At 45.3% G+C, this 18,357-nt stretch overlaps 3 protein-coding genes and 1 long non-coding RNA gene across 5 annotated transcripts; 2 read left to right on the forward strand and 2 right to left on the reverse strand.

Moving 5' to 3' along the window:
• Nucleotides 1-645: 645 nt before the first annotated feature.
• On the reverse strand, nt 646-4,825 carry LOC306926424. 2 transcript variants are annotated; one of them, XR_013790377.1, is made up of 5 exons: nt 4,785-4,825; nt 4,146-4,336; nt 3,236-3,331; nt 2,202-2,282; nt 646-1,398 (listed from the first exon to the last, which is right to left on the reverse strand). It is a non-coding gene; the product is annotated as an uncharacterized lncRNA (long non-coding RNA). The 2 variants fall into 2 exon arrangements; XR_013790378.1 differs by having other exon boundaries at nt 4,683-4,817.
• Nucleotides 4,826-6,897: 2,072 nt separating this feature from the next.
• Nucleotides 6,898-8,559, forward strand: LOC306927374 (glutamyl-tRNA(Gln) amidotransferase subunit B, mitochondrial-like; the record flags this gene model as incomplete). Its single annotated transcript, XM_079507085.1, has 1 exon — nt 6,898-8,559. One exon carries the CDS (start codon nt 6,898-6,900, stop codon nt 8,557-8,559), a length of 1,662 nt encoding a protein of 553 aa, XP_079363211.1.
• A 1,758-nt stretch (nt 8,560-10,317) lies between these two features.
• LOC306927375 (GMP reductase 1-like) lies at nt 10,318-11,382 on the forward strand (the record flags this gene model as incomplete). The annotated part of the gene is made up of 1 exon (XM_079507086.1): nt 10,318-11,382. One exon carries the CDS (start codon nt 10,318-10,320, stop codon nt 11,380-11,382), a length of 1,065 nt encoding a protein of 354 aa, XP_079363212.1.
• Nucleotides 11,383-14,487: 3,105 nt separating this feature from the next.
• On the reverse strand, nt 14,488-14,703 carry LOC306926735 (general transcription factor IIH subunit 5-like; the record flags this gene model as incomplete). Its single annotated transcript, XM_079506142.1, has 1 exon — nt 14,488-14,703. One exon carries the CDS (start codon nt 14,701-14,703, stop codon nt 14,488-14,490), a length of 216 nt encoding a protein of 71 aa, XP_079362268.1.
• Nucleotides 14,704-18,357: the final 3,654 nt, after the last annotated feature.

Raw genomic sequence — 18,357 nt, forward strand, 5'->3', positions numbered from 1 at the left:
AAGACATTCTATGCAGCTCTGTCATACACTCATCTGTTACAGAATATTTATAGTGTGAATTTGGCGGTGACGACACAAAGGATTAAAGAATATAAAAGTAAACATTCTATTGTTTTGGTTCCTCACACATACACAAAACAACTGAAATAATGATTGAATAGAATACTGATTGATTGATTGATTAATTGAATACTTTATTAACAGTTTGCATGGACAAGCACAGGGAAGTAGTGCTGTGCAATACAAGGTCTGTTAAAAGGAGGAATCCAAGAAGAAAGCCTATTGGCTTGTTTCCATATAGATAAGGTGACCACCGAAAATTACAACATGATGTCACGCCGCGGTAGTAATTAAGCGACTCACCTCTCACCCAAACACATCTCTCTGTTTTTGGAGTATGAATAGGCTTCAGATTACAGAGATAAATTGGGAGTGAGCAGCTCTGGATCTCCTCTTTGTTCTACTGCAATGGAGTTTGTTCCACATTTTGGGAGCGAGAAGGGAGAAGAGTCTGGGACGTGAAAACATCTAAAGCTTTATGAATGAATGAATGAATGAATGAATGAATGAATGAATGAATGAATGAATGAATGAATGAATGACAACAACAACAACAAAGTATTCCTCTTTGTACATCTTCATTTATTTACAACCTGCATGTTTATATCAAACAGCAGAATTAAAATACCTGATCTACAAGTTGTACAGCTTTGAATGAAGGAGGGGACAAAGTACAGACCCCTGGGGGACCCCCTGTCAACCAAGTATCAAGAATAGGTTTTTGTATTATTATTATTGTCACAGGTTTACAATATAAATAAAATGCCTGAACTGTTCTTTTTGGACCCAAAGAATGGCTCTGCTTATGACATCGCTGTGAAGAACAACTTTAGGTTCCTTTACGTTTCTGTGTTTAGCCTAACAGCCAGATCTTACACACCTCTGCTGTATCTCCACACATACCGATACTTATCCCTGCATGGAGAGGCTGTGTGAAGGTGGCGTTTACTGTATGGCGGAGGGTCGTCGTGTTGTTGGAAACACTGTAAAACGACACAGTACCTGCTCTGTGATCCACGTCCACCCCCACTACCCCCCTACCCCCCAATGTGGAGGAACAGCTGTATGCCCAGGACTTGTCGTTTTCTCCAAAGCATGATAGATCTCCTTTCGCCTTCCTGTTGATGTCTTTATAACTGACCGCTACGCTGACCCATCCACTCCAGTAACCACGTTTAGGCAGGCTCTCCCTACTCAACACCTGAGGCCATTGGGTGAATCTGTGTGGATGTTGAGGGTGACGTTGGTCTCGTCGTGCATAAGTCACCCTCCTGTTCTCCTCTGACAGGACGAGGTCGTTGCTCACTGTGTTTTGGTCCAGTGAAAGTTTACAGGAATCTGTGAGAAGAACACATGGCAAAATATATCACTTTAAACCTGGTGCCTCTGTGTTGACCATGTTGTTCATTATTAGTGTGGTTGCTATAGGCAACACACAATTTTTTTCGGTCCGAGAATTCTTTGCCAGCAAAGTGAACCTGCTTTTTGTTAACCTTTGCACAGCAGAAAAGTGAAGCTTTTGGTCATGCTTCACACACTGTTGTCAGTGTTGTCATGCTTCAAATGACATCACAATAATAAATAAAAATAATATAAATGGTAAGACGGAATTCAGTTCCCAGTGGATTCCTCGCGACTCTCTTCAGTGCAACCAGTGACCACACTTTCTACTTTATTTTGTCTCTCTCTGTGTGTGTGTGTGTGTGTGTGTGTGTGTGTGTGTGTGTGTGTGTGTGTGTGTGTGTGTGTGTGTGTGTGTGTGTGTGTGTGTGTGTGCGTGTGTGTGTGTGCGTGTGCGTGTGCGTGCACGTGTGCGTGTGCGTGTGTAACTTAAGGTTGTAAAGAGGCTTTCACATCATAGCATCTTTGAGCAGATTGCTATAGTTACAGAAACTCGCTAGCTAGTCGTCATGGATACCACTGTGAGTCAGACCACGTCACAGAACGGATGGAACTCCATATAAGGAGCTACCTGACATATTTAAGTCTGACATCATGATAGACCGACATTATGACATTATGACTCATTAATAACTCTTTTGGAGAGTATTTTACACACTGATCCTTTAGGCAGTTTAGGGCCACCCTGACATTTTTGGTATTCCCACTTAAACCTACACCACTAATGAAAATGCACTCACATTTCAAAAAGTCCCATCTGTTTCCCGGACGCTCTGGTGGACTTGAAACATGGGCGGTGGACACGGCAGACCCTGGAGAAACTGAAACGGTCAAAATAGAAAGAAATCAAACAAGTAAAGTCATGACCTGCCGTTGAAGAATCAAACAAACAGGCAAGTATATCCAATGGAGAAACAATCAGCAGCCTGGATTAATTACAGCCCAGACTCCCTCCAGCCCCAAAAGCGATGGTCCAAAGGATGCGTTCGGTATAGCTCTGGTCCATAGCTCTGCAACGGCTGCAAAGGGCATTAGGGCTATGGACCCAATTTCAGTTTAAGTTTGTACTCCCACACCCACATGCAGCTGTCATGTCGCTGTGTACTTTATGTACACAAACCTAAGGTGTACTGTGTGTGTGTGTGTGTGTGTAGTACTGTAGGGGTGCGTTCGGATAGCACACTGAGCACACAATACAAACTCATACGCGAGTGCGCTCCCGGTGCGCATATCCGAACTCACCCATATATAAATGTTACTGTTAGTCTTTTTGCAGGGCGTTGCAAATGAGCATTGTGCTCAGCTACTACTAAAGTAGCCTGGTTAATAAACCAGACCAAATCAGCCGTTGGCAAAAAAAATGTTGCCTGCCAGCGGATTAGGGTCTGGCGAGGCTCAGTAGCACGCCTCTTTCCTACAACCGAGAACAGGTCGGGCCAATCGGGACACGGTATGCAATATGGGTGGGCTTTGGTACAGTGACGTTCAATGCTTGAGACCTTTGACTGACAGTAGCTCTGACCAATTGCGTCAAAGAGAAAATGTTTGAACCCGCCCCCCGGGAAATTAAATCCAAGTGGAGCCAGCCCAGACTAATATACCGCGACAGTGTTGTGTGATATTAGTCTGGCTTATTAGCCAGGCTACTACTAAAGGTCACACCACTGCCACGCGCACAAACCTGTGGTACTGACGTGCTGTCCTGTAAATGACCTGCAGGTAACGATTACTAGAAAAAAAGTGCAGTTTGGGAAATAGTGCACACTGGTCTTACCTCAGTTACTCACTGTGGCGATGGTTTCAACCAATCAGTGATATGCCCTCTCTCTTTGGTTTCAATGGTTGTTCAAACCAATCATGATGCAGAACACTGGGGGATCAGAGAAGATAACAACTGCATTATAATCTTTTCCCACCAATTAGATGTACATAGGCGTACAGTACAAGCAAAAGTTGGCCTCCATGGCACTATAACAGGCCAATGTGTGTTAATTCAGCTCTGGCATCCAGGGAGTGTGTGTGTTTGGCTGCAATCAAGCAAACAGTGCTGGAGATTAGCTTATCACAGACGGACACACGCGGACGGACAGACAGGCTGCAAAACAATTAACTTCAATGTTCCGAATACATGTTTGAATTGATAGTAAATGTCACTGCTCAAAACTGGCATACAAACCAAAAATAGTTCATACCTAATTCCATTTCGTTGCTGTCGGACAGAAACCTCTTATGTTCATATTCTAACTTTTTCATAATTTAATGCCCTGTCATACTAACAGTGTCACACAAAAGCATAAAAGTTAACAGATCGTACTACTACTACTTTTGCTATTTTTTAAGCCGACAGACGATGTACAATTCCAATAATGGACAAACTACTGTAGAGCTACGCTGTAAAAATGGAAACTCTATATATAGAAGGCCTATAGGCTGCTAATGACAGCATGTTGCCGGTTCGAATGCAGATCCCCTGCGTGTCACCCTGCATAGGGCCTAAATGGAAACAAGACCGCAAGGTGCTATCCCTTTTGAACTGAGTGTTAGACTGTTTGACTGTACTACTAAAAGCTACTGTATCATTCAATAAAGGCAAAAAGATCCGCCCAAAAGCATCTTAAAATAAATAAATAAATGGCAAATGTCTGAGAAAATATGAAATTATACGTATATGAAATATGACTCACCATGTCTTCAAACAATGCACGCACGCAGTATAGGCATATACTGTATGAGGAAATGAGGCAAACATGTATGCAGAACAGAATGCAGGCGGCCTCCCCTCTCTCTCTCTCTCTCTCTCTCAGTCTCTCTCTCTCTCTCTCTCACTCTCTCACTCCTCTGCAAGTCAGTCAGGCCATTTCCCATAAATGGGTCCCTGCAAGAAAAAAAGAAAAAAGCTGTATGCGTGTGACATCGTACCCGTGATACATAAATATCTAGATAACAGATAAGGGAAGGCCAATTAGTTGCATATAAAATGCAGAAGGGACAATTAATGATTCACCAATGATAAAAAGGACTGTATAACTGAATTACTGAGCTGCACAGAGCTAAAACTATAAAAATACTTTTGAGAAAGTACTCAAAGAGTACTTATGAATACTCAGCACCACAACTCTAGGCAGAGAGCCTCTGACAATGGTAGATGACAAAGTTAACAATTAGCTTTAACAGGATTACTTTAAGCAGGAAATACTCTTTTAGAAAAATACCTTAAGTACCCAATTAAAAAGATGAGTCCACCAGAAGAATGATTGTCCAGTCAAAACATTATGGTTTAGTCAATTCATTTTTCAGATCTGAGAGACAGAACAGATACTCACATACAGCCAAATTACAAAATCTCTCCCCTGTGCCACCAAAATGCACAGGGTAGTCTCCCTCGGACAATTCATGTCACAGGCATTAATACGGTAGAACACGTCAGTTGTTGATACACATTCATTGGCTGAATAGACAGTTAATTTCCACTATGCCACGCTGGCACTGGTTGTCAAGCGCTCATTGGACCAGCACATGGATGATGAGACTGGTATCGGGACAGCTTCCTTGGTTCCGTCATTGAGGGCCATAAACCGGGAAATCTCAGAGGCTGGCGTTGCTATGGCAACCTGAAGATAACATTCTTTCCCTGTTAGCTGTAAACTTTCGACAGAGAGAAATACTCCCTGACTCCCACTGAGCAGCTATCTCTTTTCTCACTAGGCATCAAGGTCAAATACATGCAGTGTTATATCAAAATAGACCTCTCAGTATTCGAGTTAACTTTGACTGGGGACAGACAGTGAATCTGAACTTGGCGTCAGGCAACCCATAATATATATATGATAAAATAATATAAAGGATAAGATGAACAACCCGGAGTAAACAGGCAGTAGGCTATGAGTAAACTGACGATAAAAGGGCAAGATGACAAAATATGACCTATATGGAACACGGTCTGGGCCAAAGGGAACATTGACAATTCCATCCACCAAACTAACACCAAAATTATCTATCAACCCGACAGTTATGCGGGAATGCCTACCTACAGAGTAAAAAAAATAAAAAATAAATAAACTTTCTGGCAGCCCTTACATCAAACAGAAAAGTCCTGCTATCTAATTGTATTAAACAACATTAAACTCAACAAAACATTGCAGCTGTACAGAAAGTTTGAATTATCCTCTGCAAAGTTTTTGTTTCATAAAGATACAGGTACGCAGGACCGTTGAGTGATTTCCATGAACGAGCACTTCCAAACTCCAATGCTCCATCATGCTGCTCAGTGTTTTGCCACTCAGTCTAGAATAGATGAAGGGTGCGTGTCCCAGTGGAAAAGCCATGCATGTGCATACCCTCTAGACTCTTTTGTATAGTTCACAGACGTGTGCATGTGCATACATATGATGATGATGTTTTATTCTTTGTCTGCTCTTTGTCCGTTTAGAACATTTGCTATTAGCAAATATTCTAACAGTGTACAAAGCCAGAATAAAACAATTACGCTTGTCTGTCTGTCTGTCTGTCTGTCTGTCTGTCCGTCCGTCCGTCCGTCCGTCCGTCCGTCCGTCCGTCCGTCCGTCCATCCGTCCTATTCTGTGCAAACATGCCCAGAATAGGGTTCAAGTGGTTAAATAACCAGTGGAGACATCTAGTAGTTATTATTGCAAATAAAATTTCTTCAGACACTAAATAGCATGGTAGGCATATGCGTGTGTGCGTGTGTGCGTGCGTGCGTGCGTGCGTGCGTGTGAGAGATGGAGATGAGAGACAGACTGACAGACAGACAGGGGGGGAGAGAAAGAGAGAGAGAGAGAGAGAGAGAGAGAGAGAGAGAGCGAGCGAGGTATATTTTAAATGTGGATGGCCGGGTATGGTTGTTGTATATGTTTAAATGTTCAGATAAATCTATAGTTATTTGTTTATTTTTGGAACACAGTTCTTATGACGCAATAAGATTTCCCTATGGAATTGTCAACAATTCCATAGGGAAATCTTATTGTGTCATAAGAACTGTGTTCCAAAAATAAACAAATCAGTTAGCCTACTTATTTTCTTATATTTCTCTTTTGTATTTCACAAAGTCTGAGGTCATTATTCACTGATGACATGTCTCCTTCACTGGACAGAACAGAGAAGAGAGACACATATTCTACATTTGGACGTGGTATAGGAGTCTTAACCCACTGACCAAGCTAAAATTCAACTGTTCAGTCCAAATATCACACGTTTACAAAATAAGAGATATTCGTATGTGGCCATTGGCCAATATGGCAAACATGCTATCCCCTTTTCCCCTATTCCATATATCTTTGAGGACTTCAGCACTGATGTCATAGCACTGCTGTAATAGCTGACTGACATCATCAGCGGTGTCGAACCACCAACCTGGGCCACACAACCATCATAGTGCTGATACAGCTACCATAGTACTGTACTACTGAGTACTGTCACATGGCAGCCTCTCTTCGTGTCCTGCTGCTGTGTAACGTCAACAAACAAATAGTGTTTTATCCCAGAACTACGCTTAATAAATTACACAGTCTTTGTGTCTTCCGGCTGATTGGCACGTCCGTTTCACGATGCAAAAGTCAGCCACAGGTGAAAAGAACAAGTGCTCTCCAGGAGTTGGTTGGTGTGGTGGGGCTGGAGATCCATGCACAGATCCACTCCAACACAAAACTCTTCTCCGGCTCTCCGGTCCGTTTCATGGCGCCACCAAATTCCATGGTGTCCTTCTTCGATGCGTCGTTGCCCGGCACATTGCCGGTGCTGAACAGGAGATCTGTCGAGGCAGCGGTCATGACGGGACTGGCTCTCAACTGCACCATCAACAGGAAGTCACTGTTCGACAGGAAGCACTACTTCTACGCTGACCTCCCGGCCGGCTACCAGATCACCCAAAGGCGCCGACCCATCGCCGTGGACGGTTTGCTGACCTACAGCCGCCTGGGAGGCGAGAAGAGGAGCCAGGTTGTCACCAAGACCGTACAAATCAAGCAAATCCAACTGGAACAGGACAGCGGCAAGAGTCTGCACGACAACCGCCGCTGCCAGACTCTCGTGGACCTCAACAGAGCAGGAGTTGGACTGATGGAGCTGGTGATGGAGCCGGATATGAGCTGCGGCGAGGAGGCTGCAGCCGCCGTCAGAGAGCTGCAGCTCATCCTGCAGACTCTGGGCACCTGTCAGGGCAACATGTCCGAGGGCCAGCTCCGGGTGGACGCCAACGTGTCGGTTCACAGGCCGGGAGAACCTCTGGGCGTCCGGACGGAGGTGAAGAACATCAACAGCGCCCGCTTCCTAGCCAGAGCTATAGACTATGAGATCCAGAGACAGACGGGGATCCTGCTGAGTGGCGGTACGGTTCTGAATGAGACCCGAGCCTTCGACTCCAGATCTGGCCAGACCGTCCCACTGAGAGACAAGGATGGACTTCAGGACTACAGGTTCATGCCGGAGCCCAACCTCCCTCCGCTGACGGTGTACGATGACGAGGCGTCCCTGCCCAGCGGAGCGGACCCCAGCCAGGCAGTGCTGGTGGAGCGGCTCCGCGACAGTCTGCCTGAGCTGCCCAGCGTCCAGAGAGACAGGCTGCTGCAGACCTACGGCATCCTGCCCGAACACGGCTTCACCCTGCTGAACGAGGAAGGGCTTGTGGACTACTTCGAGGCGGTTGTCGAGGAGACCAGTAGGGCGCCGAGGAAGGTGGTCGGCTGGGTGACCAACGAGCTGCTCAGTCTGCTCAAACAGCACGATCTAAAGGTCAGCCAGAGCCGCGTATCTCCCTCCGCGCTGGCGGAGCTTCTGAAACTCCAGGAAACAGGACTCGTCTCTGCCTCTGCTGCCAAGCGCGTTCTTCAGGAGATGTGGATGTGTCCGTGGAAGACGGCCCGCCAGGTGGTGCAGGAGCAGGATCTGGGGATGGTCAGTGACTTTACACAGCTCCACAGTGTCTGTCAGAGGGTGGTGGACTCCCACCCCGAGGAGGTCCAGCTCATCAGGAAGGGGAACAAGAAGGTTCTGAACAAGCTGATGGGTCTGGTCCAAAGGGAGACCGAAGGCCGGTTCGACCCGCTTCTGCTGCTCTCCATTCTTGAGGAGAAGACTTCCTGAAGGAGACCACACTGGATCAAGTCGTCAACAAGAGAGAGTTTGGACTTGGTGGAATGTTGTAGAACATTACACTGTAGAATCTCCAGCACTGATTCTCAACCTTTTTGAGTGGTGTAAACCACTCCTACAACTGGCTTTGTTAGTCTGTCTGTCTGTCTGTCTGTCTGTCTGTGCTCAAAAAATGAGCACGGTTGCTATGGTCACCCAGTTCACACGGGTGTGATTTAATTACGTCAGACCACAGCTGATCGGTCTATATAAGACCATACACCACTCAGTTCACACGGGATGTGATTTTTTTAATTACAAGAGACACCCTGTTTGATTGACCAAAACAAAACTGACCTAAAGGAATTCCTGTTCATCGGTAGTAGAACTGACCCTTCCTTTCTACAGTCACTGTTGTCTGTTAACGCTGTAGTCCCATAACCAGTTGCGATTTCTTTGACGTGGCAAAAAAAGGCCAAATCATAACAATTTACTCATCAGGAGATCTGTTGGTCAGAGGGTCTGTTGACGAATGAGTGTGAGCTTCAGTTCCTGAGGGATCCTCACGGCCCTCTACCATATTGCCGTGAAGAACGATAGCACAGAACTGCCAAATCTGCAAAAATGGCGGAATTTCACGGAAGGGGGTCTATGGCCTTTGGGCTAGACCCCTAACTAGTGAAGAATCTGTTCTACAGAGGAGAGAGTGCTTTCCCTCTCCCCATAGAGCATAAACAGACGTTAAATACTTAGACTAGAAAATACTCAGGCAAAAATACGGAGCATGAAGTCAACAGCAGAGACAGGCAGATGAAGGTTCCGGAGTTCCATTTTATTTGCAGAGTTCAATACAGCATCAGCCATGGGGACAGAGCCCCATGGATCTTTCAGCCTCTCGGCTTCCAGACTAACACACGTACAGATAGGCATTTACAGTAGACCTTTATACAACTGAAAGCAGAGACAAAGGTGGTCTCAGGTTACCCAAACCCCCTTCGTCCCAAATTGTCCCCATATATGGTCACCAGGAAGCCCAGTGCTAGGAGGCACAGTAGGTGTTCTAACATGCAAGCCTACCAAGCGACACCCAACCATTTGTTAGTGGTCATCAAGCCACTGGCTATTCTGAGATTCCTAGCCACTGTGTCCTGACTTGTCTGCCCTGCTGAAAGAAAATGTAATGTCACACTACACTAAACAGTTGTTTAAGCTATCTTAGTGTTAATTGTGATTTCCAGATACATCACTAGAAAATACTGTTCCTTAAGAAACCGCCTGGGCTCTAGTAGCGCTATACTTGATGATGATGTATTGACCCACATGGCCCCTCCCTCTGTCTTCCGATTGGTTGGCCCACATGACGTCACAGCCCAGAGGGCGAACTGCCCGGGAATATTATGATGATAATAGTAGACTAGCTACTCAAGCCCACAATAAGCCCTTGAGGCTTTTTGTCCTTTTATCTCAAATGTTTGACCGTACCTTGTGCTGTTTACGGTTCTGTCTAATACAATATTCAATCAATCAGTAAATTATCCTTTTAGCCTAACCTGTGACTGTACTACCTGTACTGCAGTACTGTAATAAAGTATTCAATCAATCATTCAATCAATCAGAACTGATGTCATAATCATGACATCACCTGCTGTCCACCTGTGCCTTTAAATCTTAAAGACTTGTGCGCATGTGCAAAATGTTTCTATTAAGTATAGCGGCGGTCAGTCGGTTCAGCCGTTGTACAGATTGAGCGTCATTTATGTGTGTGTGACAATGCCTCGCATTGAAACTGACATCAAACTGGACTTCAAGGACGTGCTCCTTCGGCCCAAGCGGAGCACGCTAAAGTCTCGCAGCGAGGTGGACCTGACAAGGAACTACACCTTCAGGAACTCAAAGGGCAGCTACACAGGCATCCCCATCATCGCCGCCAACATGGACACCGTGGGAAGCTTCGAGATGGCTCTGGCGCTGCACAGGTTCACCCTCTTCACCGCCATCCACAAGCACTACTCCGTGGACGACTGGAGGGGGTTCGCAGCGAAACACCCAGAGTGCATACAGACTGGCATAGCGGTCAGCACGGGAACCAGCGACGGGGACTTTGAGAAGCTCTCGGCCATCGTGGCGGCCGTGCCCCAGCTGCAGTACATCTGTGTGGACGTGGCCAACGGCTACTCAGAGCGCTTCGTGCAGTTCGTCAAGGACGTCCGTCAAAAGTTCCCGACACACACCATCATGGCGGGGAACGTGGTGACGGGAGAGATGGTGGAGGAGCTGATCCTGGCCGGCGCGGACATCATCAAAGTGGGTATCGGGTCGGGCTCGGTGTGCACCACACGCAAGAAGACGGGGGTGGGCTACCCGCAACTAAGCGCCGTGATGGAGTGCGCGGACGCGGCCCACGGCCTGGGTGGCCACATCATCTCCGACGGAGGGTGCACCTGCCCCGGGGACGTGTCCAAGGCCTTCGGCGCAGGGGCCGACTTCGTGATGCTGGGCGGCATGCTGGCCGGCCACCAGGAGTGCGGCGGCGAGGTCGTCGAGAAGGAGGACAGCAGCGGCATGTACAAGCGCTTCTACGGCATGAGCTCCGACACGGCCATGAAGAAGCACGCCGGCGGGGTGGCCGAGTACCGGGCGTCCGAGGGCAAGACGGTGGAGGTGGCGTACAAGGGCCCCGTGGAGGCCACGGTGCGCGACGTGCTGGGCGGCGTGCGCTCCACCTGCACCTACGTGGGCGCAGCCAAGCTGAAGGAGCTGAGCCGCAGGACCACCTTCATCAGGGTCACGCAGCAGCTCAACACCGTGTTCGGTGATGACAGCTGGACGTTTTGAGGCACATATGACCTGATTTCTCCTTTCATTGTCAATGGCAAATATGAGACATGTGGGGACAAAAGCTGTGTATATAAGCATCTACAAGCTCACAGCGCGGCACCAAGTGCCACGCTACGCGCTTTTTTTTTGTTTTTAACTCAAATCTTTGCTTCTGGGGGAACAACATAATTTCAGATGGGGGTCGGCGGCCAAATACAGATATTTTGAGGGGTCCTTGACATGAAAATGTTTGAGAACGACATAGAAACATGTTTTTTTCTGAAAACTGTCATGATTTAGAAGCCATTTTTTTTAGAATCGGCCTCAGGTCTAAATGGGTTAAAACCGGGAACGTGTGTCATTTTAGATTTTACGTATATGTGTATGGCGACAATAGTATTACAGGAAGCGGTTTCTTAAAAATAGCATATTTACCAGCTCACAGCGTGCTTACGTGTCTCCAATTTTTTAGGGGCTATACGGCTTTTGTCCCCACATGTCTCAATATTTGCCATTGACAATGAAAGGAGAAATTAGGTCAAATGTCTGCCAAATACGACGTAAATTCGTGGCAACACAAAGCGCCCCTCATTTTACACAGGTGATTTTTTAACCATTTTTGAGTCTTTTGCAGGTCTTCAATATTTTAGATTTTTTTTTACGTCACGTCATGTGGCAGCCAAGTCTATGGACTTTTTACTATACGTAGTGGATGCCACTATATTGACTATAAACATGTTCAGATGGGGGTCCAGTCCACGGCCAAATACATATCATTTTGGGGGTCCATTACACAAAAGTTTGAGAACCTCTGATTTAGAAGGCATTTGTAGAACCGGCCACAGGAGCCCGCCATAACCGTAGTAACTGTAGGAATAAACTAGAACTGCACTCTGTCGAGTGCCTACTTGCGTGTTGCATGGCCTATAGTGCGCAAGCAGAGCGCGCAAGTACTGTCGAATCTTAGCCTCTCTGTATAACATTGAAATTATATGTACCAATGCCAGGTATATATATGTATAAGTAAGTACAACTTACGTAAGTTGTATACATGTATATGTAATTTGATGAGTAGTATACTGTGGTTACTTGGGTTGTTTTATGCGTATGCCGATTGATTTGAGAGTGACGTAATGAAGATATGTACCAATGCCAGGGTATAACTGGCTCTCGATAGTGACGTAATAGACGTTTAGTGATTATCAACAAGTGCTTCCAACTCCAACGCTCCATGCTGCTAAATGTTTTGTTCATGAACGTGTGACTCGAGAACTACTGATTTATACGTCATTTCACTAGAATCAGTCCCAGGTCTTAGCATATTCAATATATATCCCTAACCCTAACTGCACACGGAAGCCACATAGTCAGAATGCCACTCTGTTCCCTTATACAATATGGTCCTCAGGTCAGCTCGTCCTGGTTGCTGCAAGCTTTAGGTTTGCCGTTACGTGAGCGATGAAACACCTCAAGAGATAGATGCCTGAAAAGGTATGGGAGCTGACCAGGAAGGGTTGCGGCCGGAAACACCCTGTCGTTTGAGTCCTCAAAAGCTCCTGAAGGTTCAACAGGTTCGAGAGCAGAGCCCTCGTGGCACCTTGTCCGTTTTAGTCACCCCCACCACGTAGGGTCGTCCGACCTCCTCACACATCTCCAAGGTGATAAGGTCCGCCTTCTGGACATCGACGCTGCCGTGGAGTTTTGTCTGTGACATCTGGGAGACACTTTGAAGCGAGGCCAACTTATGGGCACCATGCCGGGACACAGAACTAAACTGAGCCCCAGGCTTCAGCCAAGGAACCCACGCCCAACAAAACATCTACTCTCCACTCAGTCCACATCGTCTAACGTCAATATGTCGTCATGGCATCAGGTGCAAACAGATCAGTCAGCTCCATTCAAAATATGGGCATATACTGATTACATCAGGGGTCAAGGGACAAGGACTGACATATACAGAGATCTCCATATATGGGCATATGAGTCGGATATGCGGTGAGACATAGAGGGCTATATAGCGGCCCTAACTCTAGATGAGAGGGACGGTCCATTTCCCCTCCCAAATCCACCATAGTGTATAGCACAGCGGTGCAACCAGATGTCACATATTCTTGGCTCAGTTTCTGTGATGCGATATCAAATATTTTCAAAAGGTATGTATTTCCTATAAGAAAAGAAGGCAAGTGCGCTTCAATGCGTGCTCGGCTATAGATATAACCACAAAAAAAAAATACCACAGAAGCGGAAAAAGCGGCCTCTTCAGGACTGGGCTGTCGGGGATGTTGATCACAGTCTCGTCTGCATGGAAAACTGTTTTAAAACTTCTATTTCTGGGGGAAAAAATTTAAATAAAATGAAATAAAACACTGAACAACACCATATTAGTCCTGGTTTCTCTCCATAGCCCGCCAAAGTGATGTGGAGTGAGTAGACACGTTCTTAGAAGGGCTTGACATTTTTCTTCTTCCAGGATCCTCGATTATAAGTTTGGATGTATAGACAGAGTATACAGATGAGCATAAGGAACAGCAGGAACATGCAGTTGTTCAATATTTCCTGTAGGCCTACACATAAAACAAAATCCAAAATACAATGGGCAACCAGAGAAGGATTGCTGTAGCCTCTGACCATGTTTTTCAAGATTCAAGATGTTATTGTCACCCAGATGTACGAGTACATGCATTGTGAAGAACTTAGGTTGGTGCCCCACAATAGTTGTGTACTCCTTAACACAGTCCTTGGGAGTGGGTACACAGTACCCAGCGGTAAGTATTTACTCAAGTAAAAATTGTGAATATAGCTGGTCTACAAGCTCTCACAATATCATAGTTAAAGTAGTGCTTCTTAAGCCTTAAGTGGTTAATATATTTTGTCCCTTTCTAGAAATGTGAGTGAAAGGGAAAGATCATGTAACCTGACTCCGCCAGATGGGGCAGCAGAGAGTACACTGAGGGGGAACCCAGTGTACTCTCTGCTGCCCCATCTGGCGGAGTCAGGTTAAAGATCATGGAGGTATGAATGGAACGAAACCTCTTTGCTTCATGCGTGCGTTTCTGCCTGCCCTCATGCATGTCTGACCTCAAACTTTAAAACATTTATTTCTTCTGTTGAACGTCATGCTTGTTATTTCTGAGTGATGGGGAATGAATTCTGATCCATTAATTGTCCAACTCTGTCCTGCAGCAGCGGGACCACCTCTGCCAGTATGAAGACGTGCGTGTCGTCCAGGTCCTGGATGATGAACTTCTTCCCCAGGACACACTTCTCGTCCAGGTGCAGGAGGAACTGCTTGACGGCGGGATCACACTCCACCAGAACGCCCTTGAGTACGTTGACCATGGTTGGTTGACCCGGAGTCCAAATCACTGAGGTGGATCTGAGGGGGGAATTCAGGAGACAGAGGGATAGATTCCAGCAAATCACTGAGGATCTGAGGGGGGAATTCTGGAGACAGAGGGATAGATTCCAGCACTCTCTACACATCCGCAAATACCCGTATGTATCTGTCAGTGTCCTTTTATACCCATATGTATCTGTCCATGTCAATTTCTGCCCATATATGGAGATTCCTGATCTCATCAATATAATAATAATAACTAGAAAGGTCGCAATTTTGAAAAATTGCAAAGTGTGGTTGCCGCAGTCGTTTACACAGGCCCCTCCCACTAATATTGTTAGCCAATTACAATGTCACGTTTTGTTATGGACAAAAAGGCCATTAAAATTACATTTTGGACAGGTGTATTTAATACCTTTTCATACAAGGTTATTGATCCTAAGCCACTGATTGCATTGTATGGTGTAGTCCTACAGGAGTCATCAATAACATTGTATGGTGTAGTCCTACAGGAGTCATCAATAACATTGTATGGTGTAGTCCTACAGGAGTCACCAATAACATTGTATGGTTTAGTCCTACAGGAGTCATCAATAACATTGTATGGTGTAGTCCTACAGGAGTCATCAATAACATTGTATGGTGTAGTCCTACAGGAGTCATCAATAACATTGTATGGTTTAGTCCTACAGGAGTCACCAATAACATTGTATGGTGTAGTCCTACAGGAGTCACCAATAACATTGTATGGTGTAGTCCTACAGGAGTCATCAATAACATTGTATGGTGTAGTCCTACAGGAGTCATCAATAACATTGTATGGTGTAGTCCTACAGGAGTCATCAATAACATTGTATGGTGTAGTCCTACAGGAGTCACCAATAACATTGTATGGTGTAGTCCTACAGGAGTCATCAATAACATTGTATGGTGTAGTCCTACAGGAGTCACCAATAACAACTCCAAGCCGACGCATTTACCTTGTAATGTAGACCTTTATTAATCCCACAGGGTAATTTCACGGCAACCAGTACGAGCTGACCTGAGGACCTCCTGAGGACCATATTGTATAAGGGAACAGAGTGGCAATCTGACTATGTGGCTTCCGTGTGCAGTTAGGTTTCTGGTTTAAGGACTTCAGTGTTTTGTACCAAACTATTGTATGAGTACCGAACAAAGAATGTTTGCTTTCGCCATCTTGGTTGAAGAAGAGTCTGGGCAATTAATTAGTCGTATACCTCTGAGGTCAATGATTAAAGTGTTGATTGATGATTCAACCTTGATGATGAGACTTTTGAGGGGATTAGGTCCACCCATCAAGCCCATTAGTGTCAACCTCAGACCATATTGGTCTGATTTTGAATCTGAATGGCTTTGTGTTACTGCTATTGTCCTGGCTCTGTTCTAATTAAGGGCCATTTAGGAGTTTAGCATTTAAGGGTTTGTATACTAAGCTGTTCCCTGTGGGCCTATTGGATTGGTATTGTTTAAGCCGTGTGGAAATTTGGTGTTTAATTTTAAAATCCACTGCTTCTCGGCATATCTCCTTTCCCCCTCTGTCCAGGTTTGATTAGATTCTAATCCACAAACCTCCAAGGCACTAATCCCATGGGTCATGAAATGTTGAACAATTAATAAAGTTGTTTCTTTTGCATTATTTATATTATATCTATGTTGGTTTAGTCTATCTGCTATTGTGTTTCTAGTTTCACCCACATATTGTAGGTTGCATTTGTTGCATGTAATTAGATAGACACAGTTACTAGTATTAGCCTGTATGATTTGATTTAGGGACAGGGTTAGTAATGCGGGCGAGTCGGAATGGCGGTGCGTCAGAATGCCGGCGTGTAACCATTGTATGGTTATTGAATACGCTATTAATCCATTAAGACCTGGGGATGATTATAGTGAAATGACGTATAAATCAGTAGTTCTCGAGTCACACGTTCATGAACAAAACATTTAGCATCATGGAGCGTTGGAGTTGGAAGCACTCGTTGGAAATCACTAAATGATCCTGCGTAATGCGTACCACATGTTTCTGAATTGCACATAATGCAGGAGGCAGCAGGATGTTTTCAAACTGACACTCCAAAATAATCACCTGCATGGAATTTCATGACAGTAAGATCATGTCTATCTATGTCTATGTCTATGGTGGACTTTTATGAAACAAAAACTTTAGGACTTTTAACCACATGAACCCTAGCATCCCTATTCTGGGCAAACATCAGCAAACATAAGCTAACATTCATCAAACATAGAAAGATGTTAGTATAGTGGCTATTTGTCAACAATAAAACAAAAAAAGCCACTGAGGAAGTAGCGAATCTTATGCAGGGATAAATTAGTCCAATGTCCAAGCAGTTCGTGCAGGTTGGTGCAGGTATTTATTTTACAGATAAAGATGGTAATATCTGCATCGCTTTGACCCGGTCACTCTGGTAAAAACATGATGGTAATATCTGCATCGCTTTGACCCGGTCACTCTGGTAAAAACATGATGGTAATATCTGCATCGCTTTGACCCTGTCACTCTGGTAAAAACATGATGGTAATATCTGCATCGCTTTGACCCGGTCACTCTGGTAAAAACATGATGGTAATATCTGCATCGCTTTGACCAGGGACACATTAGCCATTGGGCCAGTGGGGCCGTGGCCCAGGGGCCCTTGGCTCTCAGGGGCCTTTTGAGGAAATTGGACCGCACAGTACTAGGTTTGACGCCCTGAAAAGGGCTTCTGGAGCCCTTCATTGGCCATTGATTTAGTTAAATTTAGGTCAAAAAGATGACAAAAACACGAAAATTACACATGCACACGCGCTATGGGGGCCCTGAAAAAATTACCGGCCCAGGGGCCCTCATGGGGGTTAATCCGTCCCTGGCTTTGACCCGGTCACTCTGGTAAAAACATGATGGTAATATCTGCATCGCTTTGACCCGATCACTCTGGTAAAAACATGATGGTAATATCTGCATCGCTTTGACCCTGTCACTCTGGTAAAAACATGATGGTAATATCTGCATCGCTTTGACCCTGTCACTCTGGTAAAAACATGATGGTAATATCTGCATCGCTTTGACCCGGTCACTCTGGTAAAAACATGATGGTAATATCTGCATCGCTTTGACCCTGTCACTCTGGTAAAAACATGATGGTAATATCTGCATCGCTTTGACCCGGTCACTCTGGTAAAAACATGATGGTAATATCTGCATCGCTTTGACCCGGTCACTCTGGTAAAAACATGATGGTAATATCTGCATCGCTTTGACCCTGTCACTCTGGTAAAAACATGATGGTAATATCTGCATCGCTTTGACCCTGTCACTCTGGTAAAAACATGATGGTAATATCTGCATCGCTTTGACCCTGTCACTCTGGTAAAAACATGATGGTAATATCTGCATCGCTTTGACCCGGTCACTCTGGTAAAAACATGATGGTAATATCTGCATCGCTTTGACCCTGTCACTCTGGTAAAAACATGATGGTAATATCTGCATCGCTTTGACCCGGTCACTCTGGTAAAAACATGATGGTAATATCTGCATCGCTTTGACCCTGTCACTCTGGTAAAAACATGATGGTAATATCTGCATCGCTTTGACCCGGTCACTCTGGTAAAAACATGATGGTAATATCTGCATCGCT

The sequence above is a fragment of the Electrona antarctica genome (assembly GCF_951216825.1).
Source record: "Electrona antarctica genome assembly, chromosome: 7".
Taxonomy (NCBI): Eukaryota; Metazoa; Chordata; class Actinopteri; order Myctophiformes; family Myctophidae; genus Electrona; species Electrona antarctica.